Raw genomic sequence first — 22332 nt, forward strand, 5'->3', positions numbered from 1 at the left:
AATGGCCACCTGGACTATTTGCATTGACCCCACCCTTTGTTTTTGCACTGCTGCTACTTGCTGTTTATTATCTATGCATAGTCACTTTACCCCTACCTACATGTACAAATTATCTCGACTAACCTGTAACCCCACACATTGACTCAGTACCGGTACCCCCTCTATATAGCCTCATTATTGTTATTTTATTGTGGGACTTTTGTTTTTACTTTAGCTTATTTAGTAAAGATTTTCTTAACCAACAATGCAGTTTTAAGAAAATTGAGTTTAGGGCTTAAGGAAGCATTTCACTGTAAGGTCTACACCTGTTGTATTAGGATCGTCTGAGACCAGCCGCCCGGACAGCTGATGAAACTGAGGAGTATTTCTGTCTGTAATAAAGCCCTTTTGTATAACGACACAGGGCGAGACCCAGATGCAGACACAGGAGGCAGATGGTTTGAGTCTCTAATATTTATTAAAATACAAGGGGCGGGCAATAGGCAGGTCGAGGACAGGCAGAAGTTCATTAACCAGGTCAGAGTCCAAAAGGTACAGGGAGTCAGGCAGGCTCGAGGTCAGGGCAGGCTGAATGGTCAGGCAGGCGGGCTCAGTGTCAGGGAAGGCAGAACAGGTCGGAACCGGGAGGGCTAGAAAACAGAGACTAGGAAAAACAGGAGCACGGAAAAACATGCTGGTATGCTTGACAAGACGAACTGGCAACAGACAGAGAACACAGGTATAAATACACTGGGGATAATGGGGAAGATGGGCGACACCTGGAGGGGGGTTGAGACAAGCACAAAGACAGGTGAAACAGATCAGGGTGTGACATTTTGTGGGGGAAAACTCATTCTGATTGGCTGGGCCTGGCTCCCAAGTGGGTGGGCCTATGCCCTCCCATGCCCACCCATGGCTGTGCCCCTGCCAAGTCATGAAATCAATAGATTAAGGCCTAATTAATTTATTCCAACTGACTGATTTCCTTCTATAAAATGTAACTCAGTAAAATCTTTGAAATTGTTGCATGCTGCGTTTATATTTGTTTATATTGTATATTTACAACATTCACAGTAATTACATACATTATTCACATATCAATCATTCTTTGAACAGTCATTGACAATCTATTCAGGTGCTCAAGGCTTTCCAGCACAGCACGTTATGACAAGTCCATGCCTAAGACACATGAACAGTCATTCTGTGCAGTCTCTCTCCACCAATTCAGTCAGCAACAGTAGTAGCATTCATATAAAAATAGAGACAACAACCAGCGTGAAAAAAAACATAATTAAAACAAATCTATTGTCTGGTGCTGTCCTATTTGCTGCCAGTCCTCAAACATCATTTCCACTCTCCTGTATTGCCGTAAGTGCCTCTTTTCCGCCCTCTTGCTGTGGCATGTTCACATACACCTCCTCCTCCCTTGATAGAGGGAGCTCAGGGTCAGCCTGGGATGAGTCTATGTGGGTGCTGGTAGGTGTGGGGCATGACCCATTTCCTATGGCCACAGGGTAGTTAACAGTGATGTTGACATTAACTAGGGGACTAGATGGCAGGGGACTGGTAGGCTGGGGGCTGGTGGGTTGAGGGCTGGGCTGGGTGCTGGGCTGTGGAGGAGTGGACTGGAGGGGGCCTATTGACAGGCCCTCCAGGCTGTTGGAGCACCCTGACACCCAGGTCCTTCTTGTATCCTGCTGGTTCTCTGCCTGACTGGGATTGCTGCAGTTTCCCTTTCCCAGCAAACATTGCTGCTGTTCCTGATAGCTGGTAATGAATGAACTGTTCTGAAGAACCATTGGTCCGTCACTATCAAACTGAGAGAGAGAGAGAGAGAGAGAGAGAGATGTTTAAGATTGAGTTGAAGCTGTTGAAATGTTCTTGTCTCCAACATATGCTTTACTTAGGTCAAATGGCAACAAAAAAACTCACTTTAATGGCCTCACAATTTCCATTTCTATCTTCTGTAGAAGATACAAGCCTGGACCCTGTGAAGACTGTAAGAGAACATAGTAAACCTACACTAAAATGTTGGTATATGCATATCCATCCTTACAGTCGGTCAATTATATTGTTATTACCCTAATCAAGTGCTTAATCTCTAATGCTTTACCTTTCTTGTAAATGATTGTGCCTATGATCAGCAGCAGGATAACACCTCCGATAACACCTCCGATAGCACCTGAAACTAATAGACACAGGAGCAGAGGTACAACAAAGCGGTTTCCGTACATAGGAGAGATGGAGGCAAAGAAATTAAAAAATCCTGTGTGGTTCAACAACTTCATATCTCTGACACATGGACTGCTGTACAGTTGTAGAATCTTAATTTGATCACTCTTTTTTTGCTGAGAATTCTCATGCACAGCACGAAATGCAAACGTAATGTATTCAAGGTTTAAAAAAACTTCTAAAGTTTGTCATTTCCACTTTAAAATGTCAGACTTGATTTTCCATAACAAAAAATGTATCAACCCCTACAAAATATTTCCATGAATTGTAATCCACATAATAATTCACATTTCCTCTTGCTGCAGGATTATTTTCTTGTTGTAGCAAACTTTCTCAATTTAAGATCCTACATCTGTATTTAGCTGCCTATATTTACCTATACGAAGGTCAAAGCCTGGTGATTTGCCCTCTGTATGCAGGCTCTGTAGACTTGGTGTGGTATGCCCTGTACCAGAGGTCGGAATTGTGGTCGGTGGGCTGGTTGGTGGTCTAACCTTAGGTCCACACACCGCATTTGACGTGGTGTTACCATAAGTCAGTACACCCCTTCTCTGCGACACACAGCTGAGGATACAGTGTCATTGTATGAACATAATAAAGTTTGTGTGTGTGTGTGTGTGTGTGTGTGTGTGTGTGTGTGTGTGTGTGTGTGTGTGTGTGTGTGTGTGTGTGTGTGTGTGTGTGTGTGTGTGTGTGTGTGTGTGTGTGTGTGTGTGTGTGTGTGTGTGTGTGTGTGTGTGTGTGTCACTTACTCTGTGTGGTGCTGGCAGGTCTGGGTGTAGGAGTGCTGGTCAGAGAAGGTTCCATCAGGGCATGGTGCACAGTTCACATCTGAATCTGTTGTCCCTGAAACATTCACCAACACTAACACATTTACAGTGAAAAGTCATATTCAAACTTTCAACTTTCAGTATAATTTTTAATGAGGGCAGAAACATGTTGAATTTGTGAGAAATACTGTCAGGTCGAACTCCTGTCTAGCTATAGTACCTTCTATGGCAACACCATGGCCAGGCTGGCAGTGTGTATAACTGACACACTCCTTACAGTTTGGGTGTTGTTCCAGTATGCAGAACATCCCAGTCTGGCACATACACTGGGTTTTGGTGGTGCTGGAGCAATTCTGGGCATACTGCAGGCCTTTGTCTTCTCACATAAACAAATAAGATGCTCATTACAGATTAGATGTATCAACTCACACACACACACACACACACACACACACACACACGTACGCACGCACACACACACACACAAAGGAATAAATACAACAAATCTAAATCACTGCTACAGTGCCTTCAGAAAGTATACAGACATTTTTACAAATTAATAAAAAATAAACACCTCTTACATCTAGATGTTCCGCTAGCGGAACGCCTCACCAATATCCAATGGTAGAGCGTGGCGCGAATTACAAATACCTAAAAAATGCAAAAACTTCCATTTTTCAAACATATGACTATTTTACACCATTTTAAAGACAAGACTCTCCTTTATCTAACCACATTGTCCGATTTCAAAAAGGCTTTACAACGAAAGCAAAACATTAGATTATGTCAGGAGAGTACCCAGACAGAAATAATCACACACCCATTTTTCAAGCTAGCATATAATGTCACAAAAACCAAAACCACAGCTAAATGCAGCACTAACCTTTGATGATCTTCATCAGATGACACTCCTAGGACATTATGTTATACAATACATGCATGTTTTGTTCAATCAAGTTCATATTTATATCAAAAAACAGCTTTTTACATTAGCATGTTTTGTTCCGGTGAATTTACTAAATTACTCACAATAAACGTTCACAAAAAACATAACAATTATTTTAAGAATTATAGATACAGAACTCCTTTATGCAATCGCGGTGTCCGATTTTAAAATAGCTTTTCGGTGAAAGCACATTTTGCAATATTCTGAGTAGATAGCCCGTCTAGCTATTTTGACACCCACCAAGTTTGGCACTCACCAAACTCAGATTTACTATAAGAAAAATTGGATTACCTTTGCTGTTCTTCGTCAGAATGCACTCCCAGGACTTCTACTTCAACACCCAATGTTGTTTTGGTTCCAAATAATCCATAGTTATATCCAAATAGCTGCATTTTGTTCTTGCGTTCAAGACACTATCCGAAGGGTGACGCGCCGGCGCGTATCGTGACAAAAAATTTCAAAATATTCCATTACCGTACTTCGAAGCATGTCAAACGCTGTTTAAAATCAATTTTTATGCGATAAAATAGCGATAATATTCCAACCGGGAGACGTTGTATCCGTTCAGACACTGAAAGTAGAAAATTGGGTCTTCACATGCACGTGCACACCCGTGTCACTGTTCTCAGAACGACCACTTTCCAAAACCCCTACTGTTTTTCGTCCACGTTCTGGTGCCTTCTGAGAGCCTATGGGAGCCTTAGAAAATGTCACGTTACAGCAGAGATCCTGTATTTTCGATAAAGAGGCTACAAAAGGCCAAAAAATGGTCAGACAGGGCACTTCCCATATAGAATCTTCACAGGTTTTGGCCTGCCATATGGGTTCTGTTATACTCACAGACACCATTCAAACAGTTTTAGAAACTTTAGGGTGTTTTCTATCCAAATCAAATAATTATATGCATATTCTAGTTTCTGGGCAGGAGTAATAACCAGATTAAATCGGGTACGTTTTTTATCCGGCCGTGAAAATACTGCCCCCTATCCTAAACAGGTTAAATGTTTTGAGTAAATAAGTATTCAACCCCTTTGTGCTTAACAAGTTGTATAATAAGTTGCATGGACTCCCTCTATGTGCAATAATAGTGGTTAACATGATTTTTGAATGACTACCCCATATCTGTACCCCACACATACAATTATTTGTAAGGTCCCTCAGTCAGGTAGTGAATTTTAAGAACAGATTCAACATCAAAGACCAGGGAGGTTTTCCAATGCCCAGCAAAGAAGGGCACCTATTGGTAGATGGATAAAAAAAAGCAGACACTGAATATCCCTTTGAGCATGGTGAAGTTATTAATTACGCTTTGGATGGTTACTCCACAATACAGGAGCTGAAGTACGATGTTCGGCTGCATTAACAACACTGTTCGCTTGAAGGGTTTAGTAGGAAACCAGAAATCTAGTCGTGCTGAGAGCTTTTGTGAAAGCTGTCACTTCCGCAGGTAAGATAGGCGAAAATGACCAGTTGGTGGGCCAGTGACTCCATTTATGTAGGCAAGGGGCTCACTTCATTCGCCACTCAACCTGTCTGTCTCCAACAGATGATGTGATTGGTTACTTCAAATGTTCTCAAGTGGTTTAGTTACAGTTTTGACTTAAATCAGCTTGAAAATCAATGGCAAGATTTGAAAATGGCTGTCCAGCAATGATTAACAACCAACTTGTTGAAAATGGCCGTCCAGCAATGATTAACAACCAACTTGTTGAAAATGGCCGTCCAGCAATGGTTAACAACCAACTTGTTGAAAATGGCCGTCCAGCAATGATTAACAACCAACTTGTTGAAAATGGCCGTCCAGTAATGGTTAACAACCAACTTGTTGAAAATGGCCGTCCAGCAATGATTAACAACCAACTTGTTGAAAATGGCCGTCCAGCAATGATTAACAACCAACTTGAAAGAGCTTGAAGAGTTGTAAAAATAATAATGGACAAATATTGTACAAACCAGGTGTGCAGAACTCTTAGCAACTTCCCACTGGTACACACTGGTTGAATCAACGTTGTTTCCACGTAATTTCTATGGAATTAATTTGACCCAACGTGGAAAAGACATTGAATTGACGTCTGTGCCCAGCGGGTTACCCAAAAAGAGTCACAGCTGTAATCGCTCCCAAATGTGATTCTAACATGTATTGACACGTTGAATAGTTATCTAATCAAGATATATTAGTGAATCAAATGCTTTATTTTTTAAATAATGAAAAAATCTGTCTACAGACAGAAACAACATAACACATTCTGATGTCATATAGGGCAGAGTCTTACAGGCATGGAAACAACATTGGCTATGGATACGGTGGGAACATGTGTGTCTGAGCAAGTACAACGTCATTAATGTTTGAGAAATGTATGAATACTTTCTGAAGGCACTGTATATAACATGACCAATCATTTACTGCAATATATTCCACCCACCTTCTGAACACTTGGGACATCTGAAGCATTTTGTGAAGTAATTGAAGGTCCCACTGTATTGGCCACTGGGACATGGTTCACACACTGTGTCTGAGGTAGTGCTGCATTCATTCTTTCGGCGTGTCCCTGTCATGACATTTAAGCAATAAGGCATGAGGGGGGTGTGGTATATGGCCAATATACCACCGCTAAGGGCTATTCTTAGGCATGACGCAACATGCAACCCCCGAGGTGCCTTATTGCTATTATAAACTGGTTACCAACGTAATTAGAGCAGTAAAAATAAATGTTTTGTCATACACATGGCAAACTGTCTGATATACCACAGATGTCAGCCAATCAGCATTCAGGGCTCGAACCACACAGTTTATAATAATGCATAACTTACAGTAATCATCTCAGTACATGTACATCTTTCTATCCCTGAAATCCTGACTTTCATATTATGTACGGAAACAGTTTAATTAATGTTGACGATCATCCCTTACCAGGAGCACACTTGCTGCAGCACAGGTTTCTAGGTGTGTTATAGTATTCAGCTATTTTGTTGCGACAGGCATCAGCAGAGTCTGGTGTGTATGGCAGAGTGTACACCTGTAGGGAAAAAGAGACCATGAAGTGCACCTGATCAGAAGGAGGAATGATGAGTAACATATCCACCAATATTTTCCTTTTTCTTCTATTTAAACTCCTAGTACAACCCAAGGGTTGGATATTGTGTCCGAATAAAGACCGATTATATTCTATCTGTTGGAGACTAGGGAATGTACACTGAAACATTAGTGGTATAGTCATTATTTGCCAGTAGACACAGGGCATGTAAAACACACAATGTACTGACAGTAAAACAAATTTTAAAAACCTGTGGTAGGAGGAGTGGTAGGTGGTAGGAGGAGACAGGAGAGAGAGAGATTGAGAGAGAGAGACTTTTGATAAGCTGCCAGGACTGGCTACGTGGTCTGACTGAACAATACAGCTATACCACTGCCAAGGCCTCACGCTATCATACTCCCTCGCAGCCTTTAGGACAGAATGCCTTTAACAGCCATTTCCTTTTCACGTATGGCAGCCACCCAAAACAAACACATAACAAATCAGGAAAAGTGAATCTGGAGTTTTCTTGACTGGAGGAAACCCTCAATCTTTTTCTCTGGCACTCCCCTAGGACTAGTGTCATTGAGGAAAGTGGTGACTACAGAGGCGTACACAGGGTGGGGAGCAGTTACACGAGGGAAGAGTAATAATAGATTGTGGTCCCCACAGCTCTGCCACATTCATATAAATAACCTTGAACTGATGACAGTGCTTCATGCTTTGATGCCCTTCAGGACAGACAATATGTGTAGAATATTATGTTCATTATGCGCTGGGAGTGTGACCCTAGTCCCTGTGTCTTTGGTTCAAATGACGATGCAAGCCGATCATTCACTGTGAACACTTTAATTCCAATAGTAGCCAGAAGAATGATGGGAATAGTTCTAAACATGTTGTCACGCCCTGTTCTTTCACCTGCTCCTGTGATTGTCTCCAACCCCTCCAGGTGTGGCTTATTTTCCCCAGTGTATTTATCCCTGTGTTTCCTGTCTCTCTGTGCCAGTTCGTCTTGTATGTTTAGTCAAGTCAGTGTGTTTTTCCCGTACTCCTTTTGCTATTCTCCTTTTTCTAGTCCTCCCGGTTTTGACCCTTGACTGTTTTTGGACTCTGTACCCTCCTGCCCGACCATTCTGCCTGCCTTGACCACGAGCCTGTCTGCCACTCTGTACCTCTTGGACTCTGATCTGGTTTTGACCTTTTTCCCTGTCCACGACCATTCTCTTGCCTACCCCTTTGGATTAATAAACATTGTAAGACTCCAACCATCTGCCTCCTGTGTCTGCATCTGGCTCTCGCCTTGTGCCTTGATACATGGAGTTATAAAGATGTGGTTTTAACAAGAGAGAAACAATAAAAAAAGATACAATTAGTCATGTATAAGGAATCATCAACAACACAGTAATGGCAATTTGTTGGATATATGCACAGTGGCGTGTATTCATGGCTGCCAAGGGAAGCCAGGCTTCCCCCCCAAAAATTGGCCAAATTATCTTTTGTCTCTCTATTTCATAATTTTCCTTAAATTCGCAAGAGGCTGAATGTATCTCTCACAGGAGAAAGCATCCAACCGAGTGAAACGGCGCCCATCTGTCTCTCTATGTGTAAGCCATCTGATGATGTCTGGTCCAAATGAGTATGACATTGTTGCCACCCGTAGCATTGATTGCAAGGGAAGCCAGCGAGCATTTGGCCTCCCTTGATAGAAAAAATATACAAAATTTGCCAATCAGCGTTGAGCTAAACTGAGTTGAGCTCAATTGTGAATGGTCCTGGCACACTCAAAAAATGTGTCAAGGGAAGCCAGCTTGGATTTTGGCGTCACTCTAATCAAATCGCATTGAGCGAATTGTTGCATCTCGTTGTGTTGTTGTCCTCCGGTGGCTAGCTAGCTAAAATTGGCACTTTCCGAAATTAGCCATGGATAGGGAATTGGACTTGTGGTTGTATTTAATTCTCCGTACTGGCCAATGATTATAACGGCGATTCTGATCCAACCATTAATTCATACATTGTTGTCCCCCTGGCCTGAGAGGATGGAAGTTCAATATGTAGCTAGATGTAGAAAGCTAATGTTTACTAGCTAACATTGCCCATGAATGGAAGTTAGGCTAGCGAGCAAGCATTTTAGCCAGGTAGCCTAGGACAACAAAAAATAAAAAGTGGACTCTATGACAGAGTGATAGACCGTTTCGTCAACATGAAAGAGAGGAGGATGGCATTGGCATTTCTCTACCAGTAGGCTGAGTCAACATGTTTTTCTACTTACGTGAACGCGCACGCACACACACACACACACACACACGCACACAGAAACCAGAACCATGGACAGCCACATCATATTTAGCTTACGTTGATTGGTGCTGGAATAGTGGAGGCAGCGCTTTGTGGACTTCACTGGACAGAGGTTGATATCCAGTTGTATGATAAAACAAAGGTTGAATGTATTCTGCCACTGTGTCTTCTTATTGTCTCAGCCTTAAGGCCTATATATCACGGTCGCAAAGCCAATGAATTAACAGGTTAAGGAGCAAACAACGCAATTATCACAACACATTGCTTGGAATATGGCTTTTTTCTTGAAACTTGAAACTTAGCTCAATGACTGGAAATCTGCAGGAACACTTAGCATGCTAGCAGTTCTTGTTCATCCGACTCTGGGAAAGTAGATAACGGTCTTCATTGCCAAAATGTCAAACTATCCCTTTAATATAGAGGAAATTGGAGACTGAGCCCGCTGCACCGGCTCATTCCGGGGTACAGGAGCTGAAGCACTCCTGAAAGTGTCTGGAGTTGGGAGTAACGCATAGGGGTATTTTGCATCTGTGCGGTCATCAAATTGGCTAAATTTGCGACAGGAAAAAGTATTACATTTAGTGGGGTAACAGGGACAGAATCTAAAGCTATGCAATTACTACCCATGCTGTTTACAATAGGTCCAGTAATAATACCGGGCTCATTCTTTATGGTAGCTGGCGGAGAACCAATTTTGAGTTTGGATAATTTTTGCTAAATGCCAGGGCAATGGATTCTAAAAGGTAACAAATTAAAATTGGCACGACCAAACACTCCTCGCAAGCTCAGAAAACCTTAGGTAGGGGTTTTAAGTTCGTGAGACACTTTATTCCATGTTATTCTGAAATAGCTTTACAGAATTGACGAAAGGGAAGAGGTGTCCTCGCGAGCAATTAGAGTGGAGTTAATATTGTGAACAATTGTTTGTAGAGTTAACCTGTCTGGGCTAGGGGGCAGTATTTTCACGGCCGGATGAAAAACGTACCCAATTTAAACAGGTTTCTACTCTGGCCCAGAATCTAGAATATGCATATTATTAGTAGATTTGGATATAAAACACTCGGAAGTTTCTAAAACTGTTTGAATGGTGTCTATGAGTATAACAAACCTCAAAAACATGAGAAAAATCCAAGCAGGAAGTGGAAAGTCTGAGAATTGTAGTTCTTCTTTTGATTCTCTATCGAAGCTACAGTGTCTGGGGTGACGTTGCACTTCCTAAGGCTTCCAGTGGTTGTCTAAAGCCTTCAGAAAGTGGTTTGAGCATTCTCCTGTCACTGGGCAGAGTATAGGAGCTCAGTTACTGAGTGGTCTGCCTGGCAACAAAGGGATTGAATATGCGGGGTCACGCGAGCACGCCGTTCCTTCTTTTTCTTCTTGAATGAATATGCTATTGTCCGGTTGGAATATTATCGCAATTTTACATTAAAAATACCATAAAGATTGATTTTAAACAGCGTTTGTCATTCTTCTAAGTATGGTTATGGAACATTTTGACTTTTCGTCTCTCGTTCCGCGCTCACGCGTTATGTCTTTGGATAAGTGATCTGTCCGCACGAACAAAACGGAGGTATTTGTACATAAATATGGATTATTTCGAACAAAAACAACATTTCTTGTGGAAGTAGGAGTCCTGGGAGTGCATTCTGACGAAGATCAGCAAAGGTAATACAATATTTCTAATACTAATTCTGAGTTTAGGTTGCCCCGAACTTGGCGGGTGTCTGAATAGCTCACCGTGATGGCTGAGCTATGTACTCAGAATATTGAAAAATGTGCTTTCTCCGTAAAGCTATTTTAAAATCTGACATAGCGGTTGCATCCAGGGATAGTCTATCTATAATTCTTAAAATAATTGTTATATATTTTGTCAATGTTTATGATGAGTATTTTTGTAAATTGATGTGCACATTCACTGGACGTTTTGGTGGGAATACATTTTCTGAACATCACGCGCCAATGTAAAATGCTGTTTTTGGATATAAATATGAACTTTATCGAACAAAACATACAGGTATTGTGTAACATAATGTCCTAGGAGTGTCATCTGATGAAGATCGTCAAAGGTTAGTGCTTCATTTAGCTGTGTTTTGGGTTTTGTCCTTGCTTGGAAAATGGCTGTGTGATTATTTTTGTCTATGTACTCTCCTAACATAATCTAATGTTTTGTTTTTGCTGTAAAGACTTTTTGAAATCGGACAATGTGGTTACATCAAGGAGAAGTGTATCTTTAAAATGGTGTAAAATAGTTGTATGTTTGAGGAAGTTGAATTATGACATTTTGTTGTTTTTGAATTTGCCGCCCTGATATTTCACTGGCTGTGTCCCGCTTGTGGGACGCTAGCGTCCCACCTAGCCCATAGAAGTTAAAGAAACAATTGTAATTGTAGAGTTTAAAAAAGCAAGTGTGTCAAGCGCCAGCATATCTTTGCCTTCTTGGGTACAGTATCCCAAAGGTCTAGAGTCAGGCTAAGGGAGGGTGGGAATCATGTTAAACTTCAGTTTTTGCCATATATGACTATGCGTAGCTTAAAATAAGCATTACTAATACTTGTCATATTTTGTGTTTCTTTTTCTTTTCAAGTCTTTTGCTATCACTCTCTTAGGAACCCGAAGGAGGAGGAGAAAGTCAAAAGCTCCAGCTGAAATGGCATTATCAGTTGTACAACAGGAGGGGTAATGGCAGATAGAGTATGCATAGTGTGATTATAAATTTGAGGCCAGGGCTTTATGCCATGGAAGCAGATTACATAGTCAGTGGCCATAAGTCTCTGAGGTATAAACATACAAATCAACTGAGAATATTAATCATGTATTCATTTCAAAGTCTTTATAATGTTGAACAGTATGGAGTTACTATTCAAAAAGGAGGGACTGTTGGATTTTAGCTTGAAATATACTTATTCATGTTACCATACTAGAACTTATTGATTACCTTACATGTATAAGGAATATATATGTTGGGGTCAATGAAGGGTGGATAGGAACTTGGTGTATGGAAAGTTACTGAGTGAGACAAGGGGAAGTGCAGAAAGTTCATATTCTGTTCCATGTTTCTAAGGAGGGAGGTGAAGGGTAATAGTTAATTTCTGATAAGACAGGCCAGCTGTGGGACTAGGGAGGAGCGAGGACTTTGGCTTGAGGTCAAGTCAACAGATGACGTGAAAAGAAACCCTTGGGAGGGAGGCCAGAGGGGCCACCACAACGACCCTCTTACTACAGTCCTATCTCACACACATACACTTCCACACCCACAAAGGTTCAAGCATCAGGCAGGGCCATGACTACACCAGTGAGAGGAACCAATTAAGTTCCTGCCTAGCAACAGAGATGTATTGGCTGTCTAGATGTGTAAGGAGTAGGAGGTTATAAATATATGTGATTGTGTAATCATGCTGTCTTTGCAGCTGTATGACCCAGTGGGTGAATAAACTTGGTTTGAGCTTTTTCTAGTGATCCGTTTGAGTTTTTACACATTTTAAAGAAGACACTGGGATTGCAATATTTTTCCTAGAGTAGACTTTGGCACTAATTACAGGCAACTTTGTGAGATTATAAATAATGTTACAATCAAAATGTTTAGGGTTATGTATGTTATAGCAGAGGTAACATGAGGTAATGTGTAAAGTTACCACTCAAATCTTTAAACAGTTTTTCCCAAATTCCACCAAAATGTCTACTGCCCCACTGGAGGAGACAATACAGTAGACCACATGTATACAAACATTCCGAAAGCTTACAAAACCATTACCCTCCCCCACCTGGGACAGTCTGATCACCTTTCACTCTTCCTACTCCCCAATTATTTACCCCTCATTAAACACCATCTGTGAGGAAAGTCAAAGTGTGGCCAGAGGGGTCAGACTCATTACTACAGCACCAGTTTCAACACACAGACTGGAGATTGTTTGCCACACAGGCCACCCTTGAGCCAGCGACATCTCCATCGCCAACGAATTAAACAGGTTCTATGCTCACTTCAACAGGGACAACAAAGATCCAGCCATCAAAGCTGAGCTCCCCCAAGACGACCCCCCCCCCCCCCCCATCGATCGCAGATGTGTTTTCTGCACTGAGCAGGGTGAATGCATGCAAGGCTGCTGGTCCTGATGGCGTCCCCGGTCGTGTGCTCAGAGCATGTGCTGGGCAGCTGGCCGAGGTCTTCACTGTCTTCACTGACATTTTCAACCAGTCACTGGCCCAGGCGGTTGTTCCCATAGGCGATGTTGTTGCCGGTGATGTCTGGTGAGGACCTGCCTTACAACAGGCATACAAGCCCTCAGTCCAGCCTCTCTCAGCCTATTGCGGACAGTCTGAGCACTGATGGAGGGATTGTGCGTTCCTGGTGTAACTCAGGCAGTTTTTTTGCCATCCTGTATCTGTCCCGCAGGTGTGATGTTCGAATGTACCGATCCTGTGCAGGTGTTGTTACACATGGACTGCCACTGCGAGGACGATCAGCTGTCCATCCTGTCTTCTTGTAGTGCTGTTTTAGGCATCTCACAGTACGGGCATTGCAATTTATTGCCTTGGCCACATCTGCAGTCCTCATGCCTCCTTGCAGCAGGCCTAAGGCACATTCACGCAGATGAGCAGGGACCCTGGGCATCTTCCTTTTGGTGTTTTTCCAGAGTCAGTAGAAAGGCCTCTTTAGTGTCCTAAGTTTTCATAACTGTGACCTTAATTGCCTACCGTCTGTAAGCTGTTAGTGTCTTAACGACCGTTCCACAGGTGCATGTTCATTGAATGTGGTTCATTGAACAAGTATGGGAAACAGTGTTTAACCTCTTGACGGTTGCCTAGGATAGGGAGCGATTTTTGAAAAAAAATTGTGCCCATTTTAAACGGCCTCCTACTCAAACTCAGAAGCTAGGATATGCATATAATTAATACTTGTGGATAGAAAACACCCTAAAGTTTCTAAAAATGTTTGAATGGTGTCTGTGAGTATAACAGAACTCATATGGCAGTCAAAACCCCGAGACCGATCGTAACAGGATGTGGAATTCTGAATTGCGGACTCAACTTCATCACTTTGCCTATAAATCCCACCGTGAGCAATGGTTCATTGAGCACTTCCTATTGCTTCCACTAGATGTCCCCAGTCTTTACAAAGTGGTTTGAGTCTCCTACTGTGAAAACTGACAGAATGAGAGGCTGTGGAATGTGGTCACATGAGGAGGGCAATCACCATTATGAAGCCGGCGCTCCTGGCTACCCTCCCCTTTCGAAACGTTTAGAAAGACAATGCAATCGTCCCCCTTGAATCTTATTGGAGCTCTGGTTGAAAAAGGCCCTAAAGATTTATGTTATACAACGTTTGACATGTTTGAACGAACCTAAAAAAAAAAAAAAGCATTTTATTGAAAGAGGAGTCCCGCGGCCGACGGAGCTTTTGGAGCAGCCTTCAGAACGCGCTAACAAGAACAAGCTATTGGGACGTAAAGGATTAACTTTTTCGAACGAAAATACATTTGTTGTGGACCTGGGATCCCTGGAAGTGCTTTCTGATGAAGATAATCAAAGGTAAGGGATTATTGACAATAGTATACAAGAGTAGATTTGATATGCGATTGTTCCAAGATGGCGCTGACCTGTAACGGTAGCCTATTTTTCTGAGTATCGCATCCCCTTTTATCGCAAAGTGTGATTACCCAGTAAAGTTATTTTTAAATCTGGCATTGCAGGTGCTTTCAAGAGATGCTAATCTATAAATCTTAGAAGTTTAACAGTGTAGGTTCCGTCCCTCTCTTCGCCCCAACCCGGGCTCGAACCAGGGACCCTTGCACACATCAACAACTGACACCCACCGAAGCAACGTTACCCATCGCGCCACAAGAGCCACAGCCCTTGCAACACAAGGGGAAACCCTACTTCAAGTCTCAGAGAGAGTGAAGTCACCAATTGAAACGCTATTAGCGCACACCACCGCTAACTAACTAGCCATTTCACATCAGTTACACTCACCCCCCCTTTGACCTCCTCCTTTTCCACAGCAACCAATGATCCGGGTCAACAGCATCAATGTAACAGTGTAGGTTCCGTCCCTCTCTTCGCCCCAACCTGGGCTCGAACCAGGGACCCTTGCACACATCAACAACTGACACCTACCGAAACAACGTTACCCATCGCGCCACAAGAGCCGCGGCCCTTGCAACGCAAGGGGAAACCCTACTTCAAGTCTCAGAGAGAGTGACGTCACCGATTGAAACGCTATTAGCGCGCACCACCGCTAACTAACTAGCCATTTCACATCGGTTACAGAAGGACAATATTACATTTTAAAAATGTTTTCGAATAGTAATTTAGTAAATTGTAGCGCTGTTTCACCGGATGCATTTGAGGGAAAATAGTTAGTCAACGTAACGCGCCGATGTAAAATGCTGTTTTTATATATAAATATGAACGTTATCGAACAAAAGAATGCATGTATTGTGTAACATGATGTCCTAGGAGTGTCATCTGATGAAGATTGTCAAAGGTTAGTGCTGCATTTAGCTGTTTTTTGGTTATTTGTGATGCATGTGGTTGGTCGGAAAATGGCTATGTGGCTACTTTTACGATATACTCCTCTAACATAATCTAATGTTTTGCTTTTGCTGTAAAGCCTTTTTTAAATCGGACAACGTGGTTCGATTCAGGAGAGGTGTATCTATAAAACGATATAACATAGTCCTATATTTAAAGAAAAATAAAAACACTTTTTTTTTTGTTATGCTAATGGCGATCGGATTTTTCGCTGGATGCCTGACCAGGGGTTAAACCTTTTACAATGATGATCTGTGAAGTTATTTGGATTTTTACGAATTATTTCTGAAAGACAGGGTCCTGAAAAAGGGACGTTTCTTTTTTTGCTGAGTTTAGTTCAACTTGCAAAGTGCATTTTCAAAAGCCAGATCAGGATGATTGCAAAAAGCTATTTAGAAAAAAATCATAAAATTATTAGTGGGTCTTATGGTTGTGGAAGGCTTCTATTTAGCCTGTCACAAGCCCTGAATTCCTTTGATTATTGCTGAATGTTTGAAATGCAGTGTATTTTACCTTTAAATTGTACAACGCTTATTTAGAGAAAATATTCAAATTGAAATGTATATGTGAATTGCCCATATGTTTTCTTTTTTTAGATTGTTAGGCCATATTGCCCAGCCCTTGTCATGATCAAGGGCTAGCTTTGGGCTACCACACATGTTATTGCATCCCACTTTTGCCATTCATATTGTGCTCTTGCTATGTTGTTGCTATGTTTGTATAGCTTAATCATTAATATGTTTTTTGCAAATTGCTATTGATATGTTTAATAATGCTATTCATAGCGCAATGTTTTACAATTATAGCATTTGATAACCTAATTATGCATTCATGTACTAACATTATTGCTTGTTATTATTTGCTTCCGACTTCAACTGTAGTTCTGTTTCTTTATGTCTAATGCTTAACTCTGTGTTGGACCACTCCTGCACTTCCATATGGTTTCGACCTTTATTCTGTTTACATATGTCTAATGTTTAACCTTATACTGCTTCTTCTTCCTACTTCCAAAGGAAATAGTATGGGCACTGGAAAATTACTAGGCGACCGGAGACTCTCCAACATGGGTACTGGAAAATTACCAAAGAGCTGGATTTTTCACCCTCACATACAATGACATTCTAGACGATTCTCTGCTTACAACTTTGTGGCAACAGTTTGGGGAAGGCCCTTTTCTATTTTAGTATGACACTGCCCCTGTGCACAAAGTGAGGTCCATACAGAAATGGTTTTTCGAGACCGGTGTGGGAGAACTTGACTGGCCTGCAAAGAGCCCTGACCTCAATCCCCATCGAACACATTTGGGATTAATTGGAACACTGACTGCGAGCCAGGCCTCATCACCCAACATCAGTGCCTGACCTCACTAATGCTCTTGTGGCTGAATGGAAGCAAGTCCCCACAGCAATGTTCCAACATCTATTAGAAAGCCTTCACAGAAAAGCAGAGGCTGTTATAGCAGCAAAGGGGGGACCAACTCCATTTTAATGCCCATGATTTTGGCATGAGATGTTCTAGGAGCAGGTGTCCACATACTTTTGGTCATGTACTGTGCCTTATCAATATAAAAATGTGAAAGACTGTTCAAGTTTTGTAATTTAATAATAAAATAAAGCACTGAAGCTTCAATCATTTATTGAAAATAATTCTGTACAAAATTATTATTCTGGACAACACTCATGTTTGTTTGAGCATAATATTGTACATTTGACCGTCTGTAATTACTGAGGAGTTTATAAACACCATGTATAGGGGCGGCAGGTAGCATAGTGGTTAGTGTTGGACTAGTAACCAAAAGGTTGGAAGATCAAATCCCTGAGCTGACAAGTTAAAAATGTCGTTCTGCCCCTGAACAAGGCAGTTAACCCACTGTTCCTAGGCCGTCATTGAAAATAAGAATTTGTTCTTAACTAACTTGCCTAGTTAAAGGTAATAAAATAAGAGCAGGGAAAATTCTACAATAAGAGGGTCTCCCATTTACAGTATTTGAAAACTCCAGAAGAAGAAGGGATTTAATTCTGCAATAGACAGGATTCAAAACATCATAGTGTTTAGGAGCTTTAGAGAGAATAAGCAGCAAGAGGAGGGGATATAATTCTGGACTTGAAGGACTTGAAACACCATAAATGTTTTCAACCTTTTCTGGTTTAGTGCTCCCAGTCTCTGGCAAAGTGTTGCACAACTCTTATGTGGTGTTACATCACATGGCATGTTTCAGAACCCCTCTGGCTGAATGTTTCAATAAACCTTAAATCTGTCCCAATACCTTCACAAGCATGTGTTTAAATACTCCAGCAAAGTTAAGGTTTTGTCTCCTTTTTAAGGTGGTGGCAACTCAGTTGCCACTTTCTTAGTGTTACAAAGCACTTCATTTTAACAGTGTAGTTGCTCATTCAACATAGGTTAATTTGCTGCTACTTCACTCAATCCCGTTTTAAAAATCACACTTTCCAAACAGAAACATTGATGCCCAGACATATCCCATAGTGAGACATTGCAATGATATTCTCATAGAACCAGGGTTACATAAGTAACCTTATGTTTTGTTTGAATAACAGTAGTACACAGTGAAATATATATTGAGTTTTGCAAAAACAGTAGTATTTCTTCTGATGGTAAAATTGGTACCCGAGCGTGTCTAACGGTCATTGTGACGTCATCAGAAGGCGCAGCTGAACACTGTATGCTGGAAAACACTTGGTTTGTTCATTTTGATTAAAACGAAACCGCCATTAATTAAATATGAATACCAAACGTGTTTTTGCGTGGATTCCGCGAATGCTAGCTGGCTGTACTACAGACACCTGTCGTTGTCGTGGGAAAGACTCATTGTTATCTTTTCGTTAAACAACTGGTTACAGTAAATAGCCAACCTGGATACTATGAATGAATTGTGGTTTATTTGGTAGCATTTCGTAGTGTTACTCATTTTACTAATTGCATTAGTACTGTACAAGGTTAGATGTGTGTTATTTGATAGATTCCCCGCTCCCCCTACCTCGAGGGCTTCCAGTGGGGAGACCTGAGGTCAACCTACCCCCACCCCCCTCCCCATCTCGTACTTCTGAGTGGGAGACCTTCCCAGGCAGTAGCCTGCCTAGCTCAGAAGCTAGAATCAGGGCGCCCACTCCGACAAGGTTAATTGACCCACAGTCCCATACGGTTGTTATGGGTGTAAGATGGCACAGTGATGCCATCTGTTGGTAAATGTTAATTACTGCAACTCCAGTGTTTTCGGTGTACTTGAAATACCCGGATGTATTTCAATGTACGGAACAAGTCTGGTTACTCGCATCAATGCCTCTGTCTCGTCATTTAACATTCAAACAACGGTGACATGATATCATTGCCGTGAAGTGCAAATGAGCAATAGAAAACCGATCGCGCAAATGACATCATTCTGAATTTTTGCCCCCTTGGGCGGCTGCCCATGTCGCCTATACCTAAATCCGCCACTGATCCACAACTAGATAATTTAAAAAATTAACTATTGACCATCTGGGGCTAAATTGTAGGTCTACTCCTGGTGTGGTATTTGGATTTATTTCATTCCTTTCTGAACAGACAGCAGGAATTCTATAACTTTGGCAAATGTATTTCAATGTATATTGGCTGCTGCAGCACCTCCAGAACCCCTTCATTCTGCTATGATTCTATAAGGAAATAAATGATTTAGTGCAACGCAGGAGAGATGAGAGTTGCAGGCTCATGCCTATCAGTAGAGAGTGGGAGAGAGATCATAGCAAGTCAATGTCATTCTAGTTCTCTGCGAGATACAAGTGCGCTTCTCTTACCACAGCAATGGCCACGCGATGGTCTATATAGGCTACAATGTTGCGCAAATCTTAAACCCAGGCTCGCACAACGAGAATCAATTATCTGCTTTCACATGACGTTTTTTTAGAGGGCAGCCAGGAGAATTAGAGGAGTCAGATTGAATTAGCCTAACTCTGATTGCTTTTATTATAATTTCTACATTGCAAACAGTGAAAAGTATTTGTAATGCCAGGAGAGATACCGGATCCTGGTAAATGGGTTCAGGAACGAAACCAAAACTGAGAGGTACCGGGTCCTGTTCAGTAACAGACTGTTAGTTACATGACCTACAAGTATATTTTCCGACATTTTCGGACCACTAAACAACTATTGATTTAGGGCTCCGGAGTGGCACAGCTGTCTAAGGCACTGCATCTCAGTGCTAGAGGCGTCACTACAGACCCTGGTTTGATTCCAGGCTGTATCACAACAAAGTCCCATAGGGCGGCGCACAATTGGCCCAGCGTGGTCTGGGTTAGGCCAGGTAGGCCGTCATTGTAAATAAGAATTTGTTCTTAACTGACTTGCCTCGTTAAATATAAAATGAAATAAAAAACAATTAAAGAAGTCGCAAAGAAAACAGGAGCTGCCTCCACCATTTCAACGTTATCAAATCACCTCTTATTCTAATATAGTGACAACTGAAAGATACCAAAAACGATTTACTCCAGTAAGCTAAATATGATGTGGCTGTCCATGGTTTTGAGTTGTGTATGTTGTGCAAGTAGAAAACATGTTGACTCAGCCAACTTGTTGAGAAACGCCAATGCCATCCTCCTCTCTTTCATGTTGATCAAACATCTATCACTCTGTCATACAGTACACTTTCATTTGTTGTTGTCCTAGGCTACCTGGCTAAAATGTTTGCTTACATTTTAGTTATTTAGCAGACGCTTTTATCCAGAGCAACTTACAGTAGTGAATGCATACATTCCATATATTTTTTCCCCTACTGGTCCCCCGTGGGAATCGAACCCACAACCCTGGCGTTGCAAACACCATGCTCTACCAACTGAGCCACAGCTTGCTAGCCTAACTTCCAATCAAAGGCAACATTAGCTTTCTACATCTAGCTACATATTGAACTTCCATCCTCTCAGACCAGGGGCACAATGTATGAATTAATGGTTGGATCAGAATCACCATTATAATCATTGGCCAGTACGGAGAATTAAGTTAAACCACAAGTCCAAATCCCTAACTCCATCCGTGGCTAATTTAGGAAAGGGCCAATTGTAGCTAGCTAGCTGGCTATCCACTGGAGGACAACAACGACAACGAGATGCAACAATGAACGTTTTTCTGTCAGTGATGTACGCTCTCAATGGAATATGATAGGAGTGATGCCAAAATCCAAATTGGCTTCCCTTGACACCTTTTTTTGGTGCGCCAGGACCATTCACAGTTCAGCTCAGTTTAGCTTAACGCTGATTGGTTAATTTAGTATAATTGTAGTATCAAGGGAGGCGAAATGCTCGCTGGCTTCCCTTGCCTACAATGCTATGGCGGAAACAATATTTGGACCAGACAGCATCAGATAGATGGCCTACACAAGGGCGCTGTTTCGTTCGCTCTGATGCTTCCTCCTGTGGGACACATTCAGCCTCTTGCGAAATGAAAGAACATTATGAAACAGAGACACGAAAGATACATTATTTCATATTTTGTTTGGTCAATTTATTTGAATACACGCCTCTGTTAGCACTGGACCTACCCGCATTTGTCCTATAGAAACTGTCGTTTGCATTTTCCGTTTGGGGTAGTTTTTTGGGGGGGTTGCATTACCCGCCCCCTCCCCATTACACAGTAGTCTCGCTTGTTTTGGTCGCTCAACTCTCCTTAAAGTCCGCAGGACACTTACCGTGTTTTCAACAGGCTGAACCGTGATCGCGAGAAGAATCCTTACTGTAAGAATGCCACGTACAGTGTTTAGTATCATGATTGATTCAATTATTATTGGCCCTTTAAGATCTTGAGGAAATAGTCCATATAATAGTGAAACCGCGTAGATTGCCTAGCCTACAGAAGAATGCTCGAATTACCGCCCGACGGGAAGATAAATGAGCGTTTCCTTGAAATGCTGAGTGTTTGAGGAAACAGAGGGCGTCTTTCTACTTTCAGCAGTTACCCATTTAGTAACGGAATTACGACATCTAAACACTTAATAATTCAGAAACAAAATCTCTAACTTATTGGTAGGTCTACCATCAAATCCAAAATCAAATCGATTTATTAGTCAGATGCTTCGTAAACCACAGGTGTAGATTAACAGTGAAATGCTTACTAATCGGTCTTTTTCCAACAATGCAGAGTTAAAGATGCAATTAAAATATAAGTAGTGACACGAGAAATATATACTTGTTACTTCTGTGAACTTTCATTGTCCTCCAACCTCATGAGGGAGAGAAATTAGAAAATATCTTAACGACAGTATGTGGGTTTTTGGTAACGGAATTACAAGGCACAAGACAATATTTCTTAAACTTACAGAAGGAAAACAATTTTGTGTTTTGATGCATTTCCTATACCTTTTAAGACTTTTTCTATTATGTTTTCTAAGACCCCTTTTCCATTGATTTGTCCAGAAATCAATGCCTTTACTTATGCCTAGTTTTTAAGATGGAAATGTATCTATGCCTTCATTTCCCAAAAATATAGACCCTTACCTTTCATTTGACACCTAATTTGATATTCTCCTATTTCTGTCAAGGAACAGACTGGAGATCATACATGTACGTTACTGTATAGCAATGTC

The 22332-nt window shown here is 41.6% G+C and overlaps 1 protein-coding gene across 4 annotated transcripts; it reads right to left on the reverse strand.

Annotated features, from left to right (window-relative positions):
* Positions 1 to 992: 992 nt before the first annotated feature.
* LOC115207515 (tumor necrosis factor receptor superfamily member 1B) lies at positions 993 to 21643 on the reverse strand. Of its 4 annotated transcripts, none has more exons than XM_029774644.1 (9): positions 21439 to 21643; positions 6839 to 6944; positions 6351 to 6476; positions 3202 to 3357; positions 2964 to 3075; positions 2588 to 2775; positions 2093 to 2167; positions 1912 to 1976; positions 993 to 1796 (listed from the first exon to the last, which is right to left on the reverse strand). In XM_029774644.1, the coding sequence occupies exons 1-9, from the start codon at positions 21514 to 21516 to the stop codon at positions 1317 to 1319; spliced, it is 1386 nt and encodes a 461-aa protein (XP_029630504.1). In that variant the 5' UTR covers positions 21517 to 21643; the 3' UTR covers positions 993 to 1316. The 4 variants fall into 4 exon arrangements, with proteins under 4 accessions (XP_029630504.1, XP_029630505.1, XP_029630502.1 ...); XM_029774645.1 differs by having other exon boundaries at positions 2964 to 3057; positions 21439 to 21642; XM_029774642.1 differs by lacking the exon at positions 21439 to 21643 and having other exon boundaries at positions 6839 to 7206.
* Positions 21644 to 22332: the final 689 nt, after the last annotated feature.

This window comes from Salmo trutta, chromosome 14 (genome assembly GCF_901001165.1).
Source record: "Salmo trutta chromosome 14, fSalTru1.1, whole genome shotgun sequence".
NCBI classification, from domain to species: Eukaryota; Metazoa; Chordata; class Actinopteri; order Salmoniformes; family Salmonidae; genus Salmo; species Salmo trutta.

Coding starts and splice junctions, on each gene's coding strand:
- LOC115207515 (XM_029774642.1), bottom strand. CDS start 7,169: ATGCCCTGTGTCTACTGGCAAATAATGACTATACCACTAATGTTTCAG. Junction 2,776..2,963: donor ACCTGCCAGCACCACACAGA/GTAAGTGACACA, acceptor CTGTATCCTCAG/CTGTGTGTCGCAGAGAAGGG. Junction 1,797..1,911: donor GAAATTGTGAGGCCATTAAA/GTGAGTTTTTTT, acceptor TCTCTCTCTCAG/TTTGATAGTGACGGACCAAT.